The following is a 23,888-nucleotide window of genomic DNA, read 5'->3' as shown; positions in this document are numbered from 1 at the left end:
ATTCTGTTCCAGATGGAAGGGATGCACTAGTAAAAAGATTCTAAAATGAGGGGTGCCTGGGTAGCTTGGTTGGTTGAGCGTTCGTCTTCCACACATCATGATCTGAGTTCGAGCCCCATGTCAGGCTTGGGCTCACTGCTGTCAGCCTGTCAGCGCAGAGCGTCCTTTGGGTCCTTTGTCCCCTTCTCTCTTCATCTCTCCTCAGCTTATGCTCTCTCTCAAAAAATAAAAGTTTTTTAAAAATTTTAAAAAAGATCCTAAAATGAGAATGAACTTGGTAAGACTGACAAAGAGAAAGGTGGCAAATATGGTTGACACATAGTGAACAGAACTCAAAATCACAAGCCTACATTAGGTGTTTGGATTTTTTAAAATAGGATCATATTCTATATTTTGCCTTAGAGCTTTTTAAAAAGTTACTGTTTGTTGTGTGCATATGTTGAATTCCATGTCAGTATGTGTAGCTACATAATACTGTGTACTGTGTGCTTTGGCTATATCCTAATTAACCATATTCCTATTGACAGACATATATATATATATATATTTCTACGATTTTTTGCTATCACAAACAATGCTGTGATCACCATTCTTGTATATATATTTATTGCATACCTGTATGAGAATATTTGTTGGATAAATTTCCTAAGAGAACCATTATAAGGCCAAACTTAAGTGCATTAAACATTTTTGACAGATTCAGACTGCTCTGAAGATTCAGCCAGTACAGTACAGTGTTAATATTTTGATTTGGCCAAAGAGCAGAGACCGTTCTTTTGGTATGTTCTCTTTCACTGGCATCTGTGTTTGACAGATACTGTCTTTTGATTTTACAACTATTAATTTAATTGAATTTTTTCAAAGAATAAGCAAATGAGATTAGTTTAGAGTTTAAGGTACCTATGTATTTTAGAGTACATATTGTATGGAAGTTCCAAGCTAATTTGTCTATTATAACACTTCTAAAGAATGTGGATAAAATAATGATTATCACCAGTAAGTTCTTAATTGTATGTTGATCGAAAATAATAAATTTAAAAACAGGTGTGCGTTTCCATTTCAAGGCATACATTCCTAAGGCCAAATACTGTAAATCCTCTGTCCCCAAAACCATGCTGCTGTACACTTCTGGATTTGAGAATTCCTGTTTTCTGCATACTTTAACACATACTGTATTATTAGTGTCTTGATATTTGTCAGTATCATAGACAAGAAATAAGGCTTATGTAGATAAGAGTGTTTTGATTTGCAGTTTAGGGATTATTAGTGAAGTTAAGCACAATTATTTTGCCTATATTGAGTTGTCTTTTAAATTGTCTTGGGAGAGGATTCAGTGTACGTTATGGATATTTGCCTGTATTATTGATGTTGCAAATATTTTCTCCCTCTCGCTTATCAATTTAGTTTGCTTGTGATAACTTTCCTTGTTTTTGTATAGAAGTTTAAAAATTTTATGAGGTGAAACGTGAACTACTTTTAAAGTATTCTGGTGTTGTGTCTTAGTAGCCTGCCTTCCTAATCTTAATTGTAGGCAGGCATTCTACCCTCATCTTATATAGATTTTATTGTATTGTATTGTATTGTATTTTTAAATTTACATCTAAGTTAGTTAGCATATAGTACAACAGTGATTTCAGGAGTAGATTCCTTAATGCCCCTTACCCATTTAGCCCATCCCCCCTCTCAGAACCTCTCCAGCAACCCTCTGTTTGTTCTCTATATTTAAGAGTCTCTTACGTTTTGTCACCCTCTCTGTTTTTATATTATTTTTGCTTTCCTTGCCTTACGTTCATCTGTTTTGTGTCTTAAATTCCTCATAATAGTGAAGTCATATGATAATTTGTCTTTCTCTGACTAATTTCTCTTAGCATAATACCCTCTAGTTCCATCCATGTAGTTGCAAATGGCAAGATTTCATTCTTTTTGATTGCCGAGTAATGCTCCATTGTATATATATATACCACATCATCTTTATCCGTTCATCCATCGATGGACATGTGGGCTCTTTCCATACTTTGGCTATTGTTGATAGTGCTGCTGTAAACATTGGGGTGCATGTGCCCCTTCGAAATTGTAGCGCTTTTTTTTTTGAATGCTTAATCCTTTTGGAGTTTTTAATTTATTTAGGTATGTCTGATTTAATTTTTTTAATTTAAGTATTTAAATTCTTCTGACTTAAAATATCTTAAATTACATAAATTCACATATCTGTTTTGAACCCTTTGTTTTGATGCGTTAATCTGATCTTTACTTCAGACCATAGTGTTGCTTTTCATGAAACTTTAATATTAGACATAAGGAATGTCTCCCTGATTCTTTTTCAGAGTATCCTGAGTATTGTTGTGCATCATTCAGGTTAATCTTAGAAGAATCATTTTATATGTTGATATTTTGATTGGGATTGCATTACATTGGATTTATGTTTACATATATGTTTATTTAATTCATGTTCTCTTTAATATCTTTCAGTTAAGTTGTAGAGTTTCGTTTGTCAATATTTCGTGAAATTTACTTCTAAATATTTTGTAGCTTTTGTTGCTCTTGTGAATGGTTGTAAATCAGATCACTAAAAAAAATGCATTTCTAAATGTTTATTCCTGGTTTATAGAAATCTATGGCTTTTTTGGCTTGTTTTTCTCTGTTGAAGCCACCATGTTGCTGCCTTTTTTTTTTTTTTTTTAATATAGTAAATTTTCATTTGATTCTGCTGGATTTTCTAGGTATTTATATTATCTATAGCTGATACTTTTGTCAATTCCTTTTCCAGTGTCCTGCTCCCCTATTCTTTGTGTGTGTGTGTGTTGGGGGAGTGGCATATGGAGGACTTCCAGCAGAAATGCAGTCTTGTTTTTTTTTCCTGACTTTTAAAATAGGAATTTTCAAAAGTTTTAACCTTGGGGCTTCTGGTATATATATCTTCATCAAGTTAAGAGTGTTTTCATCTATTTCAGGGGCACCTGGGTGGCTCAGTTGGTTCAGTTTTGGACTCTTGATTTCAGCTCATGTTATGATCTCAGGGTTCATGGGTTTGAGCCCCCATTGGGCTCTGTGCTGACAGTACGGAGTCTGCTTGGGATTCTCTGGCTGCCTCTCTCTCTGCCTCTCTCTGCTCACACTCTCTCTCTCTCAAAAAAAAGAATGTTTCCTGGGAATGCAAGCTGGTGCAGCCACTCTGGAAAACAGTATGGAGGTTCCTCAAAAAATTAAAAATAGAACTACCCTACGACCCAGCAATTGCACTAATAGGTATTTATCCAAGTGATACAGGTGTGCTGTTTCGAAGGGATACATGCACCCCAATGTTTATAGCAGCACTATCAACAACAGCCAAAGTATGGAAAGAGCCCAAATGTCCATCGATGGATGAATGGATAAAGATGTGGTGTATATATATATATATATAATGGAGCATTACTTGGCAATCAAAAAGAATGAAATCTTGCCATTTGCAACTACATGAATGGAACTGGAGGGTATTATGCTAAGTGAAATTAGAGAAAGATAAATATCATGTGACTTCACTTATATGAGGACTTTAAGAGACAAAACAGACGAACATAAGGGAAGGGAAACAAAAATAATATAAAAACGGGGAGGGGGACAAAGCATAAGAGACTCATAAATATGGAGAACAAACAGAGGGTTACTGGAGGAGGTTTGGGAGGGGGGATGGGCTAAATGGGTAAGGGGCATTAAGGAATCTACTCCTGTAATCATAGTTGCACTACATGCTAACTAATTTGGATGTAAATTAAAAACAAATTAAGTTAAAAAAAGTATTTCCATCTATTTCTAACATATTAGAAGACTTAATTAGGAATAGTTGAATTTATTTGATATAAAGTAGAATATAGTCTAATTTTAAAAGTATAATCTATTTGTATGCATTTTCTTTTTTTCCTTTTGGTTTTATGGGAAATTTATAGCATTATCTTTATCAAAGCTAATTAAATTTTGCTTCATGAACAAGTCCCATTATTTTTTATTTTTAAGTGTTCTTTCGATTTGCTTTATGCTTTTATAATTACTTTTCCTTTTTCTAATTTTATATTCTAATTTCTAATGCTTTTTTTCAGTTTTTATGGTCTTATTACTTAAAATTGAAGATCATAAATATTTCTGAGGGATGTTTTACTCATACAGCCCATAAATTCTTAATCTCATTTGATTCTTGAGAAGGTCACCTCTCTTTAGCTCTGTAACCTCTTCTTGTTTTCCTCTTTACCAGCCACGTTGACCTTTCTTTTTTTTTCCAGCATGTCTATTCTTTTTTTTTTTTTTTAATTTTTTTTTCCTTAATGTTTTTATTTATTTTTGAGACAGAGAGAGACAGAGCATGAGCAGGGAAGGGGCAGAGAGAGAGGGAGACACAGAATTGGAAGCAGGACAGCATGTCTATTCTTTTGACAGTCCTTCCTCGATCCCCCATTTTGAAAAGCCCAGGATCCTTTTTTGAATCTTTTATATAGCACTTAAGAATTATTAACTTATTTTATGCATGTTTGTTCTGCTTATTGTTGGTATTCATAGCAGCTTGTACAGTGCATGGGGTGCAATAGATAAATCAATATTTGAATGAGTGAATGAATGATTTGTAATCTTATGAAAGGATTAGGGCAGGGAGAGAGACCTACGCAGATACATAGTCCTGTTCTTAGTTAGATGAATTTGGGTAGAAATACTTAAGGAGAATTGATAATCTGTAAATTAAAATTATTTGAAAACTATCCTAGCCCTGTATAGCCCCCTGGAAAGCTTTTGTATAGGTCAGGAGTATATATACATACTCCAATTTGAAGATGCCTGGTTAAATCATGTAAGATCAGCTTTAGTAAGCAGTAATTCTTTACTGTTATATATCATTTAAGATTTATTTTTTCCTTTCTAAACATCTTCACTTATTTAACTTCTATTAAAAAGCGGGTTCATTTCTAGGTGTAGGAGAAAGTATTAAGATATATTAAGTCGATGGAGCAGACATGTAAGCAACTGTAATGCAACACAAGTCTAAAGCGCAGGACATACTTTGTTCTTTTTTTTTTTTTTTTTTTTTTTTTTAACTTTAGTAAGTAACCATTTCCATTGGCTTCTTTCAGGAATTTTTTTCTTTATCTTTGAATTTCTGTAGTATGAAAATGATATGTCATGGTGTAGTTCTTTTGGCATTTATTCTGCTTGGTGTTCTCTGAGCTTCCTGGATCTGTGATTTGGTGTCTGACATTAATTTGGGGAAATTCTCAGTCATTATTGTTTCAATTATTTCTTCTATTCCTTTCTTTCTTTTTTCTCCTCCTGATATTCCCTTTACATGTATATCACATCTTTTGAAGTTAACCCACAGTCCTTGGGTATTCTGTTCTGGGATTTTGTTGTTGTTGTTTTTTCTTTGTTCTTTTTCAGTCTTTGAGGATTCTATTGATCTGTCATCCTCTAGCTCAGAGTTCTTGCTGGAGGCATATCCAGGCTACCAATAAGCCCATCAAAAGCGTTCTTCATGTCTATAACAGTGTTTTGATCTCTAGCATTTCTTACTGGTTTTTTTCCTTAGGATTTCCATCTCTCTGTTTACATTGCCCATATGTTCTTGTATGCTGTCTGTTTTACTCATTAAGAGCCCTTCACGTAGTAATCATAGTAGTTTTAAGTTCCTGATGTGATAATTCCAGTACTATTTTGCCATGTCTGGTTCTTATGCTTGCTTTGTCTCTTCAAATTGTGTTTTTTGCCTTTTGGTATGATTTAGAATTTTTTTCTAGATAGTCAGACATGGTGTACTGGGTACAAGGAACTGCTGTAAATAGGCCTTCAGTTATGTGGTGGTGAGATGTAGAGGGAGATGAAGGGCTTTACAGTCTTGTAGTCTCAGTCTTTTAGTGAGACTAATACTTTGGACTGTGAACTTTACCACTAGTTCTCAGTTTATTTCCTCTTCCCTCAGGTGGGACAGGATGCCTAGAATGGGCTGGGATTGGGTATTGTCCTTCCCAATCAGTCAGGTTCTGATAATATCCTAGCATGTTAGGTTCTGAATAACTCGTTTTCCCTGAGGGCAGGCCTTGTTAAGAACAGACTTCTCTGGCGAGCATAAAGGGATTTTTACTGTTTACTGTGGGAATCTGGTGAAGCTTCTGGAGGTAAATTTCATATTTTGGAGCTACCTCTATGACTGGGTCTGCCTGGCGTTTTCAACTATCAGACTTAGCTGCACTGAGTCTAGCAATTTAATTGTAATTCAGATTTACCTTTCTGACACTGGATCCTGTTGGAGTTTCCACTCCCGAGTTGCTCTGGTAAGCTGAGATTTCCTATATACTTAGTCTTTTCACTCTTGGGGACAGTGGTTTACCTTGCGTCCTCCCCTTGCTATGGGTCCAAGAAAAGTTGTTGATTTTTTTAGTCTTTTCAATTTTTTACTTGCTAGGGCAAAGTGACTAATATGTGGAACTGGAAACTGGAAGTCTAACCTTTTTCTTGTTTTAAAAAATATAAACTTAATCTTTCTGTGTAGATGCACAGGAATTTTTCATCTTTTGCATATTCTGCTCTTTGTGGGTAGTCACTCTTGAAGGTGCTGTGTTTAAAAGCTTTTGAAACCACATTGAGCCTCTGTGAAAGGATTGCATGATCTGCCTGCCATAAATGTGAACATGTGCAAAGTCAGCATGAAAGTGCCAGGTATTTGTAGTCTCTAAAAGAACATCTAAATATTGTGTTGATATTTCTTCCCCATTGGTTGGTGATGCTGCAAGCTTTCAAAATCTGCCTGTAACTAGGTCTTTTATCAGATTGAGTTTCTGTTTTTGCCAAGTTATCTTGTCGTAGCTAATAATAACTTTTCATTTGTATATTCTCTTCACAAAAGTGAGAGCCTACTTTGTGCAGGAAACATTTCTGTTTTGTTGGGGAATCTCTTATTCAGAAGTGTAATTTAGGTGTGATAATTGGGGGTTGGGCCAGGTAGACCTAGATCTTTTTCTGTTGTCCTGCAAGGATCATCAGGCAGTAGTCTAGGTAGCACATTCCTGTTGCTGGAAAGAATCTCTAAGATTATTTTTTCTGACACCTCATTTCTCATCTTCACTGGCTTCATCTCTATGCTCTGTCTTTCCAGTTTATAATCCTAGGTGATCCATTCTTATTTACTCTATGTATTAGTAGTATCTGAACATAGATAATTCCCAAATAATGTTCATTAAAATCACAATTCATTCTCATCTGAAAAACAAAAACTAAGTGTATTTCATATTCTTGGCTTGGGCAAGGGAGAACATCAAGACAAAAATGCAGCTTCTTACCAAATGAAAGTAAAAGAAGGGTTATATGTGTTTTGGGGGAAGGGTAGAAACTTTAGATTAAATTTAAATGACACAGTATATTGACCTAAAGCAAGAGGAGCTAATTCTCTAGAGCTTATCTGTTCAGTGACTGCCAAAAGTGGAGATTTGAGCTTCCTGTTATACATATGGATCGTGTCCTTCAGACCATGCATATGTATATGCTTCCTCTGTGTGTGTCAATTGTATCTTGAGGCCTCCGAAAATGGAATTTTTAATTCTTAGATCCCTGTTGGCCCTTCTTGGCCAGGTGACAGGAGAGGCCACTAAATATAACTCAGATCTACAGAGCTGATATGTTCTTAAGAATTGAGACGGTGGTTTTGATGATCAGCACGATTGTATCCTTTTTTTGGTCTCAGGTTTACCTGCTGCATTATCTGGTAAGATAGCATCCCTGCAGTAGCATTTAAGACCCTAGATACCAGAGAGAACATATGCTGTGTAATACAGATAGATATACACAGAGAAACCGGAAAACTTTTCAAGGCCATGGAGATCCTAGTTTTTCCAAATACCAGGAAATTCTTAAACTACAACTAACTTGTGAATTACTTCCTGAATCATGCTTGCCAAAGAAATACAAATATCTAAATCAGATACAATTTGGTTATATGGAGGAGAACTGATATCTCTACAACTGAGCTTTCAGCAGAAGGCTTTTATTTTTTTTGATGGTTCCCGTTAATTTGCTGGGAGAGCTTTGGCCCTACGTTAGCAGTTACAGGTTGGGAGATGGGATTAGGATTTGGAATTCTTAGAAATTCCTCCTGAGTAATTTTAGTTTTCTGAGACATTCATTATGTTGTAGTAGGATTTATGGTAGAGATAATGGCACATATATCTACAAGGAAACAAAAGGCTCAAGGAACGTTTGCTTGTTTGGGAGCCCACCAATTCTGGTAAATAAAATAAGTGAGAATACTGGAGGTAGACTCAGTGGGCAGCCTTGAAATAGTAAACAAAAGTCACAGCTTGCTCATATGAAAAGTTTGAACATAATTTATTTCAAATTTTTGCTTGGGCAAGGGAGAAACTTCATGTGGAGTGTCGTTTTTTATTAAAAAGAGACAGGTATGTAGAATTTTAGTGGTTAAATATAGTTTAAATTTCAATTAAGTGCTTTTGCTTCTTAAAGCAAAGTGGAGCTAATTGCCGATTGGGTGAGTTCTTGATAGCTGTTTAAATGGTATTTGCTGGAAGTGGGAAGTTCAGCTTCCTGGATACAAATAGGTCATGTCCTTCATTGTCTGCATGCCAATATAGAATATATGATTTAAATATGCAGGTTGTGTCTTCAAGCAGGTGTGGGATTTTTCTGTCTAATGAACCACTCTACCTCAGTGGGCCATAAATAACTGCAACTCAGTATTTGTAGCCATTCCACTTATCTTGTTCTCTTCTTTTTTCTTTTAATTTTATTTATTAAAATTTATTTATTTTAATAAGTTTTATTTATTGAAATTTATTTGCTTTAATAAACTTTATTTATTAAAATTGAGAGGGAGAGAGAATCCCAAGCAAGCTCTGCAACGCAGAGCTTGAACTCACAAACCAGGAGATCATGACCTGAGCTGAAATCAAGAGTTGCTTGACTGACTGAGCCACGCAGGCACCCACACGTTCCTTCTGTGTTCTCCATCTCCTTAAAGGATAGCTGTTTTCCCAAAGTCATATTGGATCCTCCTCTCTTACATCAATGTCGAATGTATCACTAAGTCTATCTAGTTTTGTCTCTATGTCCATGCTTAACTGCTTTGGTTCAGATAGTTAACCAGGTTTTTGAAACAGCGTCCTCACTTTTCTTACTGCTAATTGCTCTTTGTTCCTCTACCTTCTGCAACTACTACTTGAGTTTCTGTGAAACTATTTGATTGCATCACTCATTTGAAACTTCCAGTAGCTCCTAAGTACAGGCATATTCTGTTTTCATGCCTGTCCTCATACATGGTGTTCTATTTTTTTGGGAACCCTCTTTCTTTTCTATTCCCATCTTGGTGTAGTAATCTCTTATTTTTTAAAGCTTACTCCATCTCTGCTGAAGCCTTCCCTTACTCCTCAAATTCCTTGATTCTTTTCTGAAATTCCATATTGTTTTTTTTGATTCTGCTGCTTAGAATTTATCTTGTCAGATTGTAGTTTACTTATTTACATGATTTCCTTCGTTTTAGGCCGTGAATTCTGAGGCAAGGACGTAGAGCAGTTCAGGTTGGCTAATAATAGATACCTACTAAAAATGTTAATGCCTGGAGCCCCTTCTTCTGCCTGTTTTGGAGAGGAGTTAGTTTTCTAAGACCATCTTCCTCAGATGTATCCTAGATCCCATTCCCCTACTCAAAGACAAGCACAGAAATTGGCCTTAACGTTAAGTTTATTCGTAACCAGAGGAGAGAGGCAGAATTAATGTCAAGGTGGTGAGGAGACCTTGAAATAATGCAAATGGTGAGCAGTAGGAGGAACTAGCGCATATTTAGCCAAAAGGAAAGAAAAATCAGGTGGGATATGATAACAGTACCCAAATATTTGAAAGGCTGTCATGTAGAAAAATTATTAGTCTTAATCATTGTGTCTCCAGAGGGCAGCTATAGAATGAATAGGTAGCATTTTAAGGCTCAGCGTTAGGAAGAGCTTTCTGAACATTATAAGCTGACTTACTATATCAGGTAGAGGATTTTTCATGAGTGGAACTGTGAAAGTAGAGGCAGAATGAGCATGAGTTTAAAGTACTATAAAGTAGATTTTACTGTATCGGGCAAGAATTGACCATGCTGAAGACTATTACATTTTCTTTATTCAGTTCTAAATCATAGAACTAAATGTTTAGAAACTTAGTTATTGTTTAGGATTAAGAGAGTTTTCTGTACATTCAGTAATAATTTTAAGCTTTTTATGCCACCTGTAGAGCATTTAGAGTTCAGTGTAGTCTCTTGCTCTCAAGTAGCTTGTATTTTTAAATGAAAAGATTCTTGAGCTTTTCTTCTTTTTAATTTTTGAGGAGCCAGTGTGTAATTTCTATTTTGATTATTCTTAGGATTCACAATTCCAAAAAATCAGTTTTGAGATTTACTTCCCCTTCAGATACTGAAATTGTTTTTCTTTCCTTTTTATTCCTAGCAATGTCTCAGGCTGTGCAGACAAACGGAACTCAACCATTAAGCAAAACATGGGAACTCAGTTTATATGAATTACAACGAACACCTCAGGTAATGTAGACTAAGGTAACTAGGGGGAAATATGACACATCTGTAAACTGGTATACATTTTTAGAAAATGAATACTTAAAAGAACATAACGGTGATAATGAATTTATATGCAAGCAGTCTTGACTTGGGTATGTTTGGTTTACACTTCATTCATTGATTAAACAAATAATTCAAGTGCATAGTCTGTACCAGGTCCTAAGCTAGGCACTAGGTGAAGTGGTGAGTAAAATAGTTGTGGCACCAGCTTATGGAATTTATAGACATTAAACAAATATCTATAGAATTATACATTTTAGAAGTTGTGTAAATGGGGAAAGTCCTCAGTGAGGTAACAGATAATCATGGGAGGGGGCATTAAGGGAGATCAAGGAGGTGAAGATGGGGGGCACCTGGGTGGCTCAGTCAGTAGAGCGTGTGACTTTTGATCTCTAGGTTGTGGGTTCGAGCCCCATGTTGGGTGTAGAGATTACTTAAAAATAAAATCTTTAAAAAAAGGTGAATAGGGGAAAGACTGGGGGGGTTCCAGGTTTGAAGGAGATAAACATACTTAAAATTGAACTCATTTTGAAATGCCTATAAGTCAGGCAGGCATAGATGCTAACTAGGAGTCTGGCCTAACTGTAAGATTTTGGGTGTGGTCAGCAAATTTTAAGCAGTGAGAATGGATAAGATAATCTGGAAACCTGGAGAGAGATGATCAGAAGGGCCCCAGAACTTCATCCAGGGGAGATTCAACATTTAGAAATGAAGTAATGGAAAAGAAGCCAGCAAAGGAAACTGAAAGAAACAGCCAAAGTAAAGAAAAATAGGGGATCAGAATCTAAGAGGAGTTGTGTCAAGAAGGAGGATGTAGCTGCTGTGTTCAGTACTACCTAGAGGATGGGTAAAATGAGGATTACAAAAGTGTACTTTGAATGTGGCAATGTATACTTCATGACCTTGACAGGAGTAAGTTCACTTAAATAGATTGTACTGTGTTGAAGGAGAAAAAAGTGAAAATATATAGGCAATTTTTCAGAGAAGTTTGGCTGTGCAGAGAAGCAAAGAAGTGGAGTAAAAACTGGAGGGGAACATGGAACTGGGAAGTTTAAAATTTTGTTTTGTTTATAAGATGGGAGATAGAGGTGTACCAATGATATCCCCCCCGCCGCCCCGGCTCCACACTGCTCTAAGGTGTATCATTCATATTTCACTATAGATAGTAATCCCATGCAGATGCTACTCCAGGCTGGTTTAGTGGAGAGCCAGAGAATGCTGAAGCCTGAGAGCAAATAAAATAATCAAAAGAATATACTTGAAAAGGTAGGAAGGGATGTCCCTTTGATAGAAAGAGGCATGTTTTCTCCTTTTAGCAAGAAAGATGATGATGATTTAAAAAGATGTCGTAGAGTAGTGCTTGGGTAGCTCAGTCACTTAAGCCTCTGACTTCAGCTAGGGTCATGATCTCACAGTTCTTGAGTTTGAGCCCCGCATTGGGCTGTGTGCTGACAGCTCAGAGCCTAGAGCATGCTTCGGATTCTGTGTCTCTCTCTGCCCCTCCCATGCTCGTTCGTTCGTTCGTTCGTTCATTCATTCATTCATTCATTCATTCATTCTCTCTCTCTCTCTCTCTCTCAAAATAAATAAACATTAAAAATAATTTAAAAAGAAAGATGTCACAGAGAGAAAATGAGAGAGCTCTCAATGAAATTTGAGGTAAGATAAGCTTTTCAGTGTTCAGGTGTAGGAAGTTCTGCAGATAGAAGAAAAGGTATAAGATCACATAGAAAAAACAAGTTTGTTACGAGAGAATTGCTGAGCTGTGTTGAACACCCATTTAAAACTGGTGAAATTTAGTGATACTAGTCTGGTTGTATGATTCCCCCCTTTTCTCCCACAGTGCTACACACCTGCACTGGTACAGACATGGAGAACATGGGTGGTTGAGTCCAGGGCTGGGATTTTACTAGGCAAGTTCTAAGGAGGAAGAGGACAGACTTGGTTACTAGCTGAGTCATCATACTTGGGAGTGATGTTTCTTCATCAGAAGTTTGTGTGTGTATTAAATTAAGTAAAAGAAAATACTGAAAGTGCTATAGAGAGGTTGAAACATACTAAGACACTCAAAAATAGTGGTAGTTACTGTAAATGCATTTTACTTGAGTCCTTTATGGAAAGTATCTGTAGTTTTTGTTTTTCCTTGTAGGGTCATCATTCTTTGGCCCTGTAGAGAAAACATATGTATGGAGAACTAGTGGAAACAAAGTGTCAATAACATAGAAAGTTCTTTATTTCTTTCTGACCTTCCTCTTCAGTAGCCACCTACTGGATATCTTTCCTCAGTCCATAGGAGTGCCTGGTTGTGACTTTAGAGCTAGGGAAATTTGTACTCAGTGCCACCTTGTGGGAAGGGTGGGTAGTGGTGGTGGTTATGAAGAAAGAAGTCACTGATTTCTCTGCAGCTGGGTGATGTGTTCTAGAATTCTACATTGGACCTCCAAGTGCATTTTTGCATTGGAACATTTTTACACGTGACAGAAATACTAGTACCAGTACTATGGATTAAATTAGTTTGTAGATTAACCTGAGAACCTGAGCACTTTGTATAAAACTACTTTTATGGATCAAGACTTAAGGTTCAAGAAGTGACTTAAATTTTTTTTTTAATGTTTATTTATTTTTGAGAGAAAGAGCATGAGCAGGGGAGGGGCAGAGAGAGAGGGAGACACAGAATCTGAAGCAGGCTCCAGGCTCTGAGCTGTCAGCACAGAGCCTGACGCGCAGCTCCAACTCATGAACTGTGAGATCGTGACCTGAGCCGAAGTTGGATGCTTAACTGACTGAGCCACCCAGGCGCCCCTCAAGAAGTGATTTTATAATCTATAGACCACTTTAAAATTAAGCAGGGATCAATAATAAAGGACAAAACTATGATTCAAGAATCTATCAACAGATACAACAAAATATTTAGTCTTAAAAAGTTTAGAACTAAGCCAGTCACAATTCCACTTATATGAGGTATTTAAAGTAGCCAAATTCATAAAAACAGAAAGTAGAATGGTGGTTGCCAAAAGCTGAGGGGAGGAGAAGGAAATGAGTTGTTTAATGGGTACAGAATTTCAGTTTTAGAAGATGAAAAGGATTCTGGAAATTGGTTATACAATAATGTGAATGTACTTACACATTACTGTGAACATGTATATAAATTAGAGAATATTTGTATTGGAATCTTAAAATCTTTTAATGGATGGTGTGAAATAATATAGTTTGTTAACAGAATGGTGCAATTTGTGAAGATAGAAGGATTAAATTTTATTTAGCCTTAGCTTCCTTATTTTGCAGGTAACAAAACAATGTTAAATTATTATTTAGAGTCACATTAATAGGTCTAGAACTAGAACCGAAGGCATCTGATTACAAATTCAATGCTTTTTTTGTTAGGCCAAGATGATTTACCATTACTTATCTTTTAAACACATTAATATATTTTTAGCCATTAAAATAAGAGCATTGATATTATAACAGTGGTGGGGGGGTTGAGGGGATTTGGGGGGAAATTATGGTAAAATAAGGTTGGCTGTGAGTTGACAGTGGTGGTAGCTGGGTCATGGGTATATAAATGTTCATTTTGGTCATATTTAGTGCTTTTGCATGTTTGAACTTGTCCATAATAAAATAGGTAGCATTTAATTTTAAAGTGACTCTTCTACAGGAGGCAATAACAGATGGCTTGGAAATTGTGGTTTCACCCCGAAGTCTACACAGTGAATTAATGTGCCCAATTTGTTTGGATATGTTGAAGAACACCATGACTACAAAGGAGTGTTTACATCGTTTTTGTGCAGACTGCATTATCACAGCCCTCAGAAGTGGGTACGTTGAAATGAGTTATACTAGGTACTTAAATTATACCAGGATGGTGCTTTATGGGTATTGAGAAATACATTCTCTAATAGGTATTCATTTGAGAACTAGAAATTCTTCTAAAGTCTAAGTTTTAATTATTGGAGAATCTTTGTTTTGAAACAGTTGATTTTACAGAATTTTAAAAGCTTTATAAAAGCATGAGTATTTGTTTTGAGGAAATTACAAAGCATGAAACCATGGTTTTTCTACTTTTGAATTATATAAAATAATATCCTTATGAATGCTATTTTAATAAAAGGATTGATACATAAATTAATATGTATTAGTGGGTAGCTTTTCCTTGTGGCATGGATATTGGGGAATTTATATTAACAAGAAATAGATTTTTATTTCTAAGATGATTGTATATAAATTATCATTGGGGAGTATTCACATTTTTCTTTGTTAACAAGTTCTGTTGAATGTCTCAAGTTTCCAAAATCTTGCTTACCCGCAAAGAAATTCAGGTTAAATTTCTGTGACTTAAAGGTATTGGAATAAACATAACTATCCAGAAATTGGATATTTTTGTTGTTAGCCCAAAGATACTGACATTGCTTACATTTTCTTTCCCCTCTTTTTATTTAGCAATAAAGAATGTCCTACCTGTCGGAAAAAGCTAGTTTCTAAAAGATCACTAAGGCCAGACCCAAACTTTGATGCACTCATCAGCAAAATTTATCCAAGTCGTGATGAGTATGAAGCTCATCAAGAGAGGGTATTAGCCAGGATCAACAAGCACAATAATCAGCAAGCACTCAGTCACAGCATTGAGGAAGGACTGAAGATACAGGCCATGAACAGGTATATGGAAAAGGAAGCCAGAGATGGTGGCCGTTTTTCTGAATACTTTTATTAAAATATTGAATTTACTTAACAGCCTCCACTTTGAAAAAGATAAAATACAATTGTAAATAGTAGTTCTGCATAGTTACCTTTCCATGTAATATATACTTTCATTTTTAATAGGGTATTCCATTCTATTCTCTCTTGTACCCACTTCTCCCTCCACTTACCATTCCTTTTCTCCTCTTATTTCTATAGCACAACTGCTTAAAAAGTTGTCTGTGCTCATGGTCTCCAGTTCTTCTCACATTCTATTCTGAACCCCCTGTAGTCAGACTTTTATCACACCCTTCCCTACCCCCGTATCCCCTCATCAAATTTTCCAGTGACCTCCACATTGCAAAATCTAATTGCTGATTCTCAGACCTCATTTTTCCATCTTATTTAACAGTATTTGACACAGTAAATTTCCTTTTGAATAGTTTTCTTCACCTGGCTTCTGGGAGACGATAATCTCCTAGTTCCTTTTGTATGAATTAGCTATTCCTTAACTCAAATTTAACATGTCCAATACTGAACTTTTAATTTTTTTAAGTTTATTTATTTATTTTGAGAGAGAGGGAGAGAGAGAGTCCTAAGCAGTCTCTGTGCTGTCAGTGCAGAGCCCTCATGTAGGGCTTGAATTCATGAACTATGAGGTCATGACTTGAGCGAAAATCAAGAGTTGGACGCTTAACTGACTGAGCCACTGAGGCCCCCATACTGAACTTTTTATTCATACCCCCTACTTTTCTTCATTCTTGATCATTTCAGTTGATGGAAACCTTGTCATTCCACTTGCTTTAGCCAAAAACTTTGGAGTCAGCCTTAACTTTTCTCTTTTTTTTTTTCTCACATTGTGCATTTCAGTCTGTGAACAGACTGAAAGTTAAGTCTTAACTTTTTCCATAATGTATCCAAATTGGTCTAGGCCACCACCATCTTTCATTTGAGTATTAAAATAGCCTCCTAATTGGTCTTTTTACTTTCCCTGCTTATCTTTACAAAGTCCATTCTCAGCACAGCAGCCAGAGTGATTCTGTTAAGTTGAAAGTCAGGTCATGGTTTTCCTTTGCTCTGAAGTCTCTAATATCTATATTCTATTCACTTTCAGGCTAAAAGACCATGATGATGGCTTCCAACACCCTGCATTATTTGGATACTTTCTTACCCTCATTTTTGTTTCCTGACACTTTTTTTTTTGTTTTAAATATAATTTATTGTCAAATTGCTAACATACAGTGTGTAAAGTGTGCTCCTGGTGTTTGGGGTAGATTCCTGTGGTTCATCTCTTTAAATACAACACCCAGTCGTCATCCCAACAAGTGCCCTCCTCAGTGCCCATCACCACCGCCCCCCCCAATCAACCTCAGTTTGTTCTCTGTATTTAAGAGTCTCTTAATGGTTTGCCTCCCTCCCTCTCTGTTTGTAACTAACTGGTTTTTTTCCCCCTTCCTTTCCTCCATGGTCCTTTCTGATACTTTCTCATGTATTTAGGCCTCAGTGGGAGTCCTCATTTTCCAAAGTAGGAGATGCCAATAAAGCCCTGTCCCAGTCTGAAGTTTCTTACCTTGGTTAAACATCAGAATCACGGAAAGTTTTAAAATTCTAGGGCCTCTGGTACCATCCCAAACCAAGTAAATCAGAATTTTTGATTGAGGTTCAAGCATAGCTATTTTTAAAGTTTTAGAAGTCGTTCTGAAGAAGATGTGCTGCATTCTAACTGTATTAAACTGGCCTACAGCTCTGATTAACAAAGTAAAATAAAATGTTGAATGCATATATTTTATTTATTTACTTTTTTAATTTTTTTTTTTAACATTTATTTATTTTTGAGACAGAGAGCACGAACGGGGGAGGGGCAGAGAGAGGGAGACACAGAATCTGAAACAGGCTTCAGGCTCTGAGCGGTCAGCACAGAGCCCAACGCGGGGCTCGAACTCACAGATTGTGAGATCATGACCTGAGCCGAAGCCGGCCACTCAACCGACTGAGCCACCCAGGCGCCCCTGAATGCATATATTTTAAAAGAGTTATATAAATTTCTAAGACTTTGAGGGATTTTAATGGTTGTTCATTTTAGTCTTTAAGCAGGAGAAAGAATCCCCTTTGCAAAATTTTTGTAGGTAGTCCTTTGATTTTGTTTGAATGTTTCTAGTGGTGTGAGTACATGACAAGAGTTCCTTTCATTTGTTCGTAGCTTTTTACAGCTTCCTTGCTGTTCTTCAGACTTCCCCAGCATGCTTTTGTCTCAAGGCTTTTGTACTCTGTAAAGAACCCTTTTCCAGATAATCCACATGGCACTCTCTCTCACTTTCTTCAGGTTGCTAAGTTCCTATCTTCTACTTCAGCACTCCATACCTTTTTACCCTCCCTTCTTCATTTTTCCCTACAGCTCTTATTCTCTGACATTTGTGTGTTACCAATTGCACTAGAATAATATAAGCCCTTAGAGGGTAGAGACTGTCAGTATTATTGATTCTTATTACTCCAGTGCATAGAACCATGGTTGGCTTAAAGTAGCTGTTCATGGGGCACCTGGGTGGCTCACTCAGTTAAGCATCTGACTTTGGCTCAGGTCATGATCTTCACTTATGGTTCGTGAGTTTGAGCCCCGCATCAGGCTCTGGGCTGACAGCTCAGAGCCTGAAGCCTGCTTCAGATTCTGTGTCTTCTCTCTCTCTCTCTCTCTCTCTCTCTCTCTCTCTCTCTCTCTCTCTCTCTCTCTCCGTCTCTGCCTGCCCCGCTCACGCTCTGTCTCTCTCTCTCTCAAAAATAAGTAAACATTTTTTAAAAAGTAGCTGCTCAGTAAATATTTTTGAGTATGAAGTTTTTGAAGTTCTACCTTTATATTGAATTAAAATTAATTTCTTGTGTGTAGCAGTCTTGATCTTTGTCAAAATACTTCTATTAGATTCTGTACTACTTCTAGTTCTTTAAATAGTAGAGGCTAAATATTCACATTCCTAAATACTTTTATGGTTCCTCCTATGACATTCAAGTGTGATGGTGTAGTTCTTGAAATGCTATTAGAGTAGTATGTAGTATTGTAGATATGATTTGATATATGCAAGATATAATCTATTAATCTATATTAACATTATTCTAAGAATGCTGCCTGAAATAAATTAATCTAGCTTTGTCACCTGAAACTTTTTTGGAAAGAAGTGTGGGATAAAAATAAATACAGTAAGACAAGTAACCCTGTTAGATTACTTTACAGTCAACTGAAACAACTTTGCTTTTGTTTTAGTTGCAGATTTTAGGAAATGTTTAGGTATGGTCTTTATGTTTTCACTGTTTTTTTTTTTTTGTTTGTTTCATTATTTTGGCCTGTTTGTTTTGAAATATGTTTTAAATTGTGATAAAAAAATATAAAATTTACTGTCTTAACCATTTTTAAATATACAGTTCACAGTAATGTGTAAGTACATTCACATTATAACCAATTTCCAGAATCCTTTTCATCTTCTAAAACTGAAATTCTGTACCCATTAAACAACTCATTTCCTTCTCCTCCCCTCAGCTTTTGGCAACCACCATTCTACTTTCTGTTTTTCTGAAATTTGGCTGCTTTAAGTACCTCATATAAGTGGAATTGTGAGTGGCTTAGTTCTAAACTTTTTAAGACTAAATATTTTGTTGTATCTGTTGATAGATTCTTGAATCATAGTTTTGTCCTTTATTATTGATCCCTGCTTAATTTTAAAGTGGTCTATAGATTTCATAAGCAGGATTTTGTGTGTGTGCGTGTGTGTTTTGTTTTTTAAAAAGTGAAAGTTCTTGAGCTGTTTTCCTAAGCAGCGGGCTGTTATTTCCTTGTTCTGGCAGTAAACATGTAATTTTTTTCATATACAGGTTGGGGGTGGGCAGTGTGGTAGAATGTGTATCACATCCTAGCTCTAGTTCTGGCACTTACGAGCTTATAACCATGGGGCTTTGAACTTCATTTTCTTTGGTTTTCTCAACTATAAAATGATAATAACTACCTTGACTGTTGTTTTGATGAGTAAATCAGTTGTATAACCAGAGCACCTTGTCCAGTTAGTGTTGTTGTTGCTGTTGTTTAGTGTTTGAGCTTGTTAGACTGCTTTTCTATCCATGCTTGTCATTTAGATACCATCTCGTTTTTCTCATTAGAATAATTTTATATTATATTAGCAGACTTCGAGTGAGGTTGGCAGGGAGGGAGTGCTTCCCATTCATCTTAAATCTTGTTTCCTTATGAACTTCTAACTAACTAAAAAGGGGCACAAATATATTCCCTCAACTTTTAAATTTTCATTTCTGAATCATGACTTTAGATTTAAAATCTCGTAACAAATGATCAAAATACAAATGGCAATAATTCTGATAGTAAATAAAGAAAATTCTTAAGTGAATATAAACATTTGTTTGAGTCATTCAACTATGTATATATGAGTGGGGTTCTTTAGAACTTTCTGGGACACGAGGGAAATAAATGCCATTATCCAACTTGAAGCAAATTCAATTATGAAGACTTTTTTAGAATTCTGAAGTTCAGTAAACGTGTTTTAAAATTGATGTTGAAAAGGTCCAAATGTAAATTTTATGCATCCCCCTTATTTTTCCTTAACTAGATTACAGCGAGGCAAGAAACAACAGATTGAAAATGGTAGTGGAGCAGAAGACAATGGTGACAGTTCTCACTGTAGTAATGCATCCACACACAGTAATCAGGAAGCAGGACCTAGTAACAAACGGACCAAAACATCTGATGATTCCGGGCTTGAGCTTGATAATAACAATGCAACAGTGGCAATTGATCCAGTAATGGATGGTGCTAGTGAAATTGAATTAGTATTCAGGCCTCATCCTACACTAATGGAAAAAGATGATAGTGCACAGACAAGGTAAGTGTGTAGGTTAGCCTTAGATTATCTGAATTTATATTTAATTTGGAATTAAAAGGTAGTTTTACATAAGAAGTAAGGGCAGTATTTGTTATATCATTGATTGCCAGCGTTCACTTGGATATTCTGGCTGTGTAGATTGTTATTTACTTCCTTCCTCATGTGCTTCCCATCCACATTTGTGTATCTGAAAGGAATGACACTTCTAGGTAGAGGGAAGAAGAGTTATTTAAATGATACTAAGGTTACCAGTAGGCTCTAGAATTCATGCTGGCAAAGATGGCTGTTTTACCACTTATCTCCACACTGCTGTCATTGAGGTCAGATAAGTATCAAATACTTGTTCAATGAGTGATTGAATGGTATGCCATGCTTAAAAAAAATTTTTTTTCAAGGTTGGTGCTTCTAGGCTCTATCTTAAAAACCAGAAAATCCATCAGTTCTTAGACAACAAGAAATTTGCTCATATTCTTACTATTCCTCTTGCTGCTGTAGATGACATAATTCTGCTCATTGGGGCTGAGGGTTATGTTCTTTTCTCCCTGCAGTTCTCCTTATATGTGTTTGTATTTGTCATTTATATCATTTTTGGATGATAAGGTAGGTAGAACTTTCATGTCCTTGTAGACAGATAGTAAGTTTGTACTTTCTGCTCTTCAGTACCTCTCAATAAAAAGGTTTAGGTAGTAGAGAAATAAATTTCTGATACTATTTCATGAGTAATTGAGACACTTAACATTTTATTTAGCTTGTTAGAAACGTATTCTATAGTTTGAGTATGTTTTTATCATTAATGTAGAAATTAAATTTTTAATTTATTTTTCCAGATACATAAAGACTTCAGGTAATGCCACTGTTGATCACTTATCCAAGTATCTGGCTGTGAGGTTAGCTTTGGAAGAACTTCGAAGCAAAGGAGAATCAAACCAGATGAACCTTGATACAGCCAGTGAGAAGCAGTATACCATTTACATAGCAACAGCCAGTGGGCAGTTCACTGTGAGTATTTAAAAGAATAGCTGTTGAAACTGGAAGCACATTCACCAGCTGAGACTGGCAGGTGGTTTGGTGGGGCCTAATCAAAATGGTTCAGGACCCTGAGACCCTGACAGGATGAGAAATTGCAATGGGGTAGTAGTTACCATTTTGATAGCTTTTGGTTGTTCTTTTATGAATAGTATATGTGACAAGAAGTTTTATCCTAAGATTAAAAAAAAAAAGGGGCTTTTATGTTTGGTACATCTCACTGTGCTTTAAGCAGTTTCTAATTCTTTCTTTTTCTGTTTTAGGTATTAAATGGCTCTTTTTCTTTGGAATTGGTCAGTGAGAAATACTGGAAAGTGAACAAACCCATGGAACTTTATTATGCACCCACAAAGGAGCACAAATGAGCTTTTACTAAAACCAAGTCTGAGAATGAACTTTTTTTATAGCCTATTTCTTTAATATTAAAGATGTAACGTCTTTACTTTTATGGACAGAATCTTGGATATGTTGTTCAGTTTTCTTTCTGAGCCAGACTCGTTTACACTATTAGAATCTTTTCCCCTTAATTTAAGATTTCCTTTTTGGAAGGGACTGCAATTATTCAAGACTTCTTTCCTTTTAAAATAATCTAAGTTGTATGTTTTCACTAAGTATGGTTCCATTTGGAGCACCCTTTTGACCCAGGAATTTTTCATAGTTCTGTATTCTTGAGATTCAGTTGGCTATTCTTTTCCCTCCCCTCCAAAGTTTTTTAGGCCTACAGAATGTTAAATAATACGTATTTTGACTTTTTTTCCTGGAGTCTTGTATATTTATAGTTTTCTATATAAGCTGTAGTATCTTCATGAAGACCAAGGCTCAAATTTACTGTGCTTAAAAGACAATTCTCATAGGATTATTATTTTCATGGTATTTTCTTCCATAAAATCTCATTTTTTAAAAAGGTTCTTTATGAACTTAGTGTCCATTGTCATGCAATGTTATTTTTTTCCATTTTTTCCCTCTAATTTTGGAATTTCTGATCCTGGGAAAGAGAAACAAAATGTCAAGTTCTGTGAGAACTTGGTTCATTTACAGATTTCACTGAAGAAGGAAAAATTGGTCTTATGTAGTCTTCAAGTGTATATTTAAAGAGGTCTTTTTTGTATTAGCTTTACTGTCACTTCAGTTTCTTTATTATGTGTGTTTGATGTTTTTTCCTATTAAAATATCAGAGATATGGAGATATTTTGCACTTTAGCCTTGATGAAAAGTACAAGATATGTTCAAACCTTCCCTAATTCTTTTCTTATTGGTAGCCACGTAAGTTTCAAGAATAACATGGCGCATAGAACTAACAGTTGGGGGGTGGGGGGAGTTTGCTTCTGTTTGAAAAGTGTGTTCAGCATTTTTGGTGGCCCTATCAGTTTATAAATTTGGTGCTCTGCTAATCACACTCTAGAGAAGCAAGTTAATGGAGCTTGAGCCCTGCCCTAGTGAAAGATTATTCTGTAGAAGAATGTCAGCAAGTAGGGTAAAGTCATTCTCTTCTTAGTTTTATATTGAGGGACAGTGTTGGGCTTTTGGAGCCAGAAGGCTTTATGAAGACAGATCAGAAATATGATTGACCTTGTGTGTTACTTTCATCACTGTCCTGATTCCAGGTATGTTTCCAAGTTTATAATAATCACAGTATTTACAAATACTTTTGTTTGCATTGAGAAATTAACCCCAATGGGTTTTTTGTTTGTTTTTTGTTTTTGGACAGGGGTGAGTAGTTCTTCAGTACCATTGTAACTAAATAACCTGTCTAGTCATTGTATATATTTATCTGTCATTTTTGACAGATTGGGGCCAGCTTGATGTTTTGAATCTTTAGCCCAATATGAAACCTAAAGGCTCATTAAATTTTTTACCATTTTATTGAAAATATTTACAATCTGTTTTTACAGTTTTATTGGTAATCTGTGCCATGAAATTTGAAGACCACCATAAATCAAGGGAAATTTTGTATTCAGTTCCTTTTCTGGTGTAACGTTAAAATTGTATAGATTATTATTAATGCATGTCCACTGAATATAACCCTGGTTTTGTGATATAACTGCTTACATTTTATTGGTGATATTAGATTAGTGGTTGCATTAAATAACTAAATTCCCATTGTGATTAATTGAAATTTTGTCTTGTTGCAGAAAATTATTTGTGAATATAAGCTTTGTGCTTAGAGAATGTTTGTGTTTTGTCAGTATGGGAGGATGTAAACTTTGCATCATTAGTGAATTTATTAGATTTGTAATGCTTTGCAAAATATAATAGGTATTTGATAGAGCATTGAGTGTAGTGTGTGTGTGTGTGTGTGTGTGTGTGTGTGTGTGTGTGTGTGTGTGTTGGTGGCTTAGGTACTGTTTTATCATCACTACCAATCAAGGTTTTGTAAAGTATTCTCTAAGTAACTTCTATACCCACTCTTTCAGTTGAGGAACAAAAGGCTCACCAAATGTGGTAAGGGCCTTTGGATACATTCTCAATTTAAAATTTATTATGGCAAAATATGCATAATCAGATTTACAATTTAAACCATTTTTATGGGTACAAATCGGTGGCATTAATTTAAGTACATTTTGTTGTATACATCATCACTGTCTAATTCTAGAACTTTCTCAGTATCCCAAACAGAAACTCTGGACCCGTTAAACAATAACCTCTCTATTCCTTTCCCCACCGTAACCCCCCAAGCCCCTGGTAACCTTTATTCTTCTTTCTTTTTTTGAATTTGACTATCCAAGGCACCTTTTATAGGT

The 23,888-nt window shown here is 35.8% G+C and overlaps 1 protein-coding gene and 1 non-coding gene across 5 annotated transcripts in view; both read left to right on the top strand.

Moving 5' to 3' along the window:
* RNF2 (ring finger protein 2) overlaps positions 1–23,263 on the top strand; it is a 48,385-nt gene extending 25,122 nt beyond the window's left edge. For all 4 annotated transcript variants that reach the window (XM_004001340.5, XM_023247243.2, XM_011291005.4 and 1 more), the window contains exons 2-7: positions 10,449–10,537; positions 14,229–14,389; positions 15,011–15,226; positions 19,849–20,121; positions 20,949–21,120; positions 21,411–23,263. In XM_004001340.5, the coding sequence (XP_004001389.1) occupies positions 10,451–10,537; positions 14,229–14,389; positions 15,011–15,226; positions 19,849–20,121; positions 20,949–21,120; positions 21,411–21,512 (1,011 nt within the window). In that variant the 5' untranslated portion in view covers positions 10,449–10,450 and the 3' untranslated portion in view covers positions 21,513–23,263. The remainder of the gene's footprint in view (positions 1–10,448; positions 10,538–14,228; positions 14,390–15,010; positions 15,227–19,848; positions 20,122–20,948; positions 21,121–21,410) is intronic.
* On the top strand, positions 10,925–10,997 carry TRNAK-UUU. Its single transcript has one exon. It is a non-coding gene; the product is annotated as a tRNA-Lys (tRNA).
* Positions 23,264–23,888: the final 625 nt, after the last annotated feature.

This window comes from Felis catus, chromosome F1 (genome assembly GCF_018350175.1).
Source record: "Felis catus isolate Fca126 chromosome F1, F.catus_Fca126_mat1.0, whole genome shotgun sequence".
NCBI classification, from domain to species: Eukaryota; Metazoa; Chordata; class Mammalia; order Carnivora; family Felidae; genus Felis; species Felis catus.
Note: the sequence above shows the minus strand (reverse complement) of the source record. Positions and strands in the feature narration are given on the sequence as shown.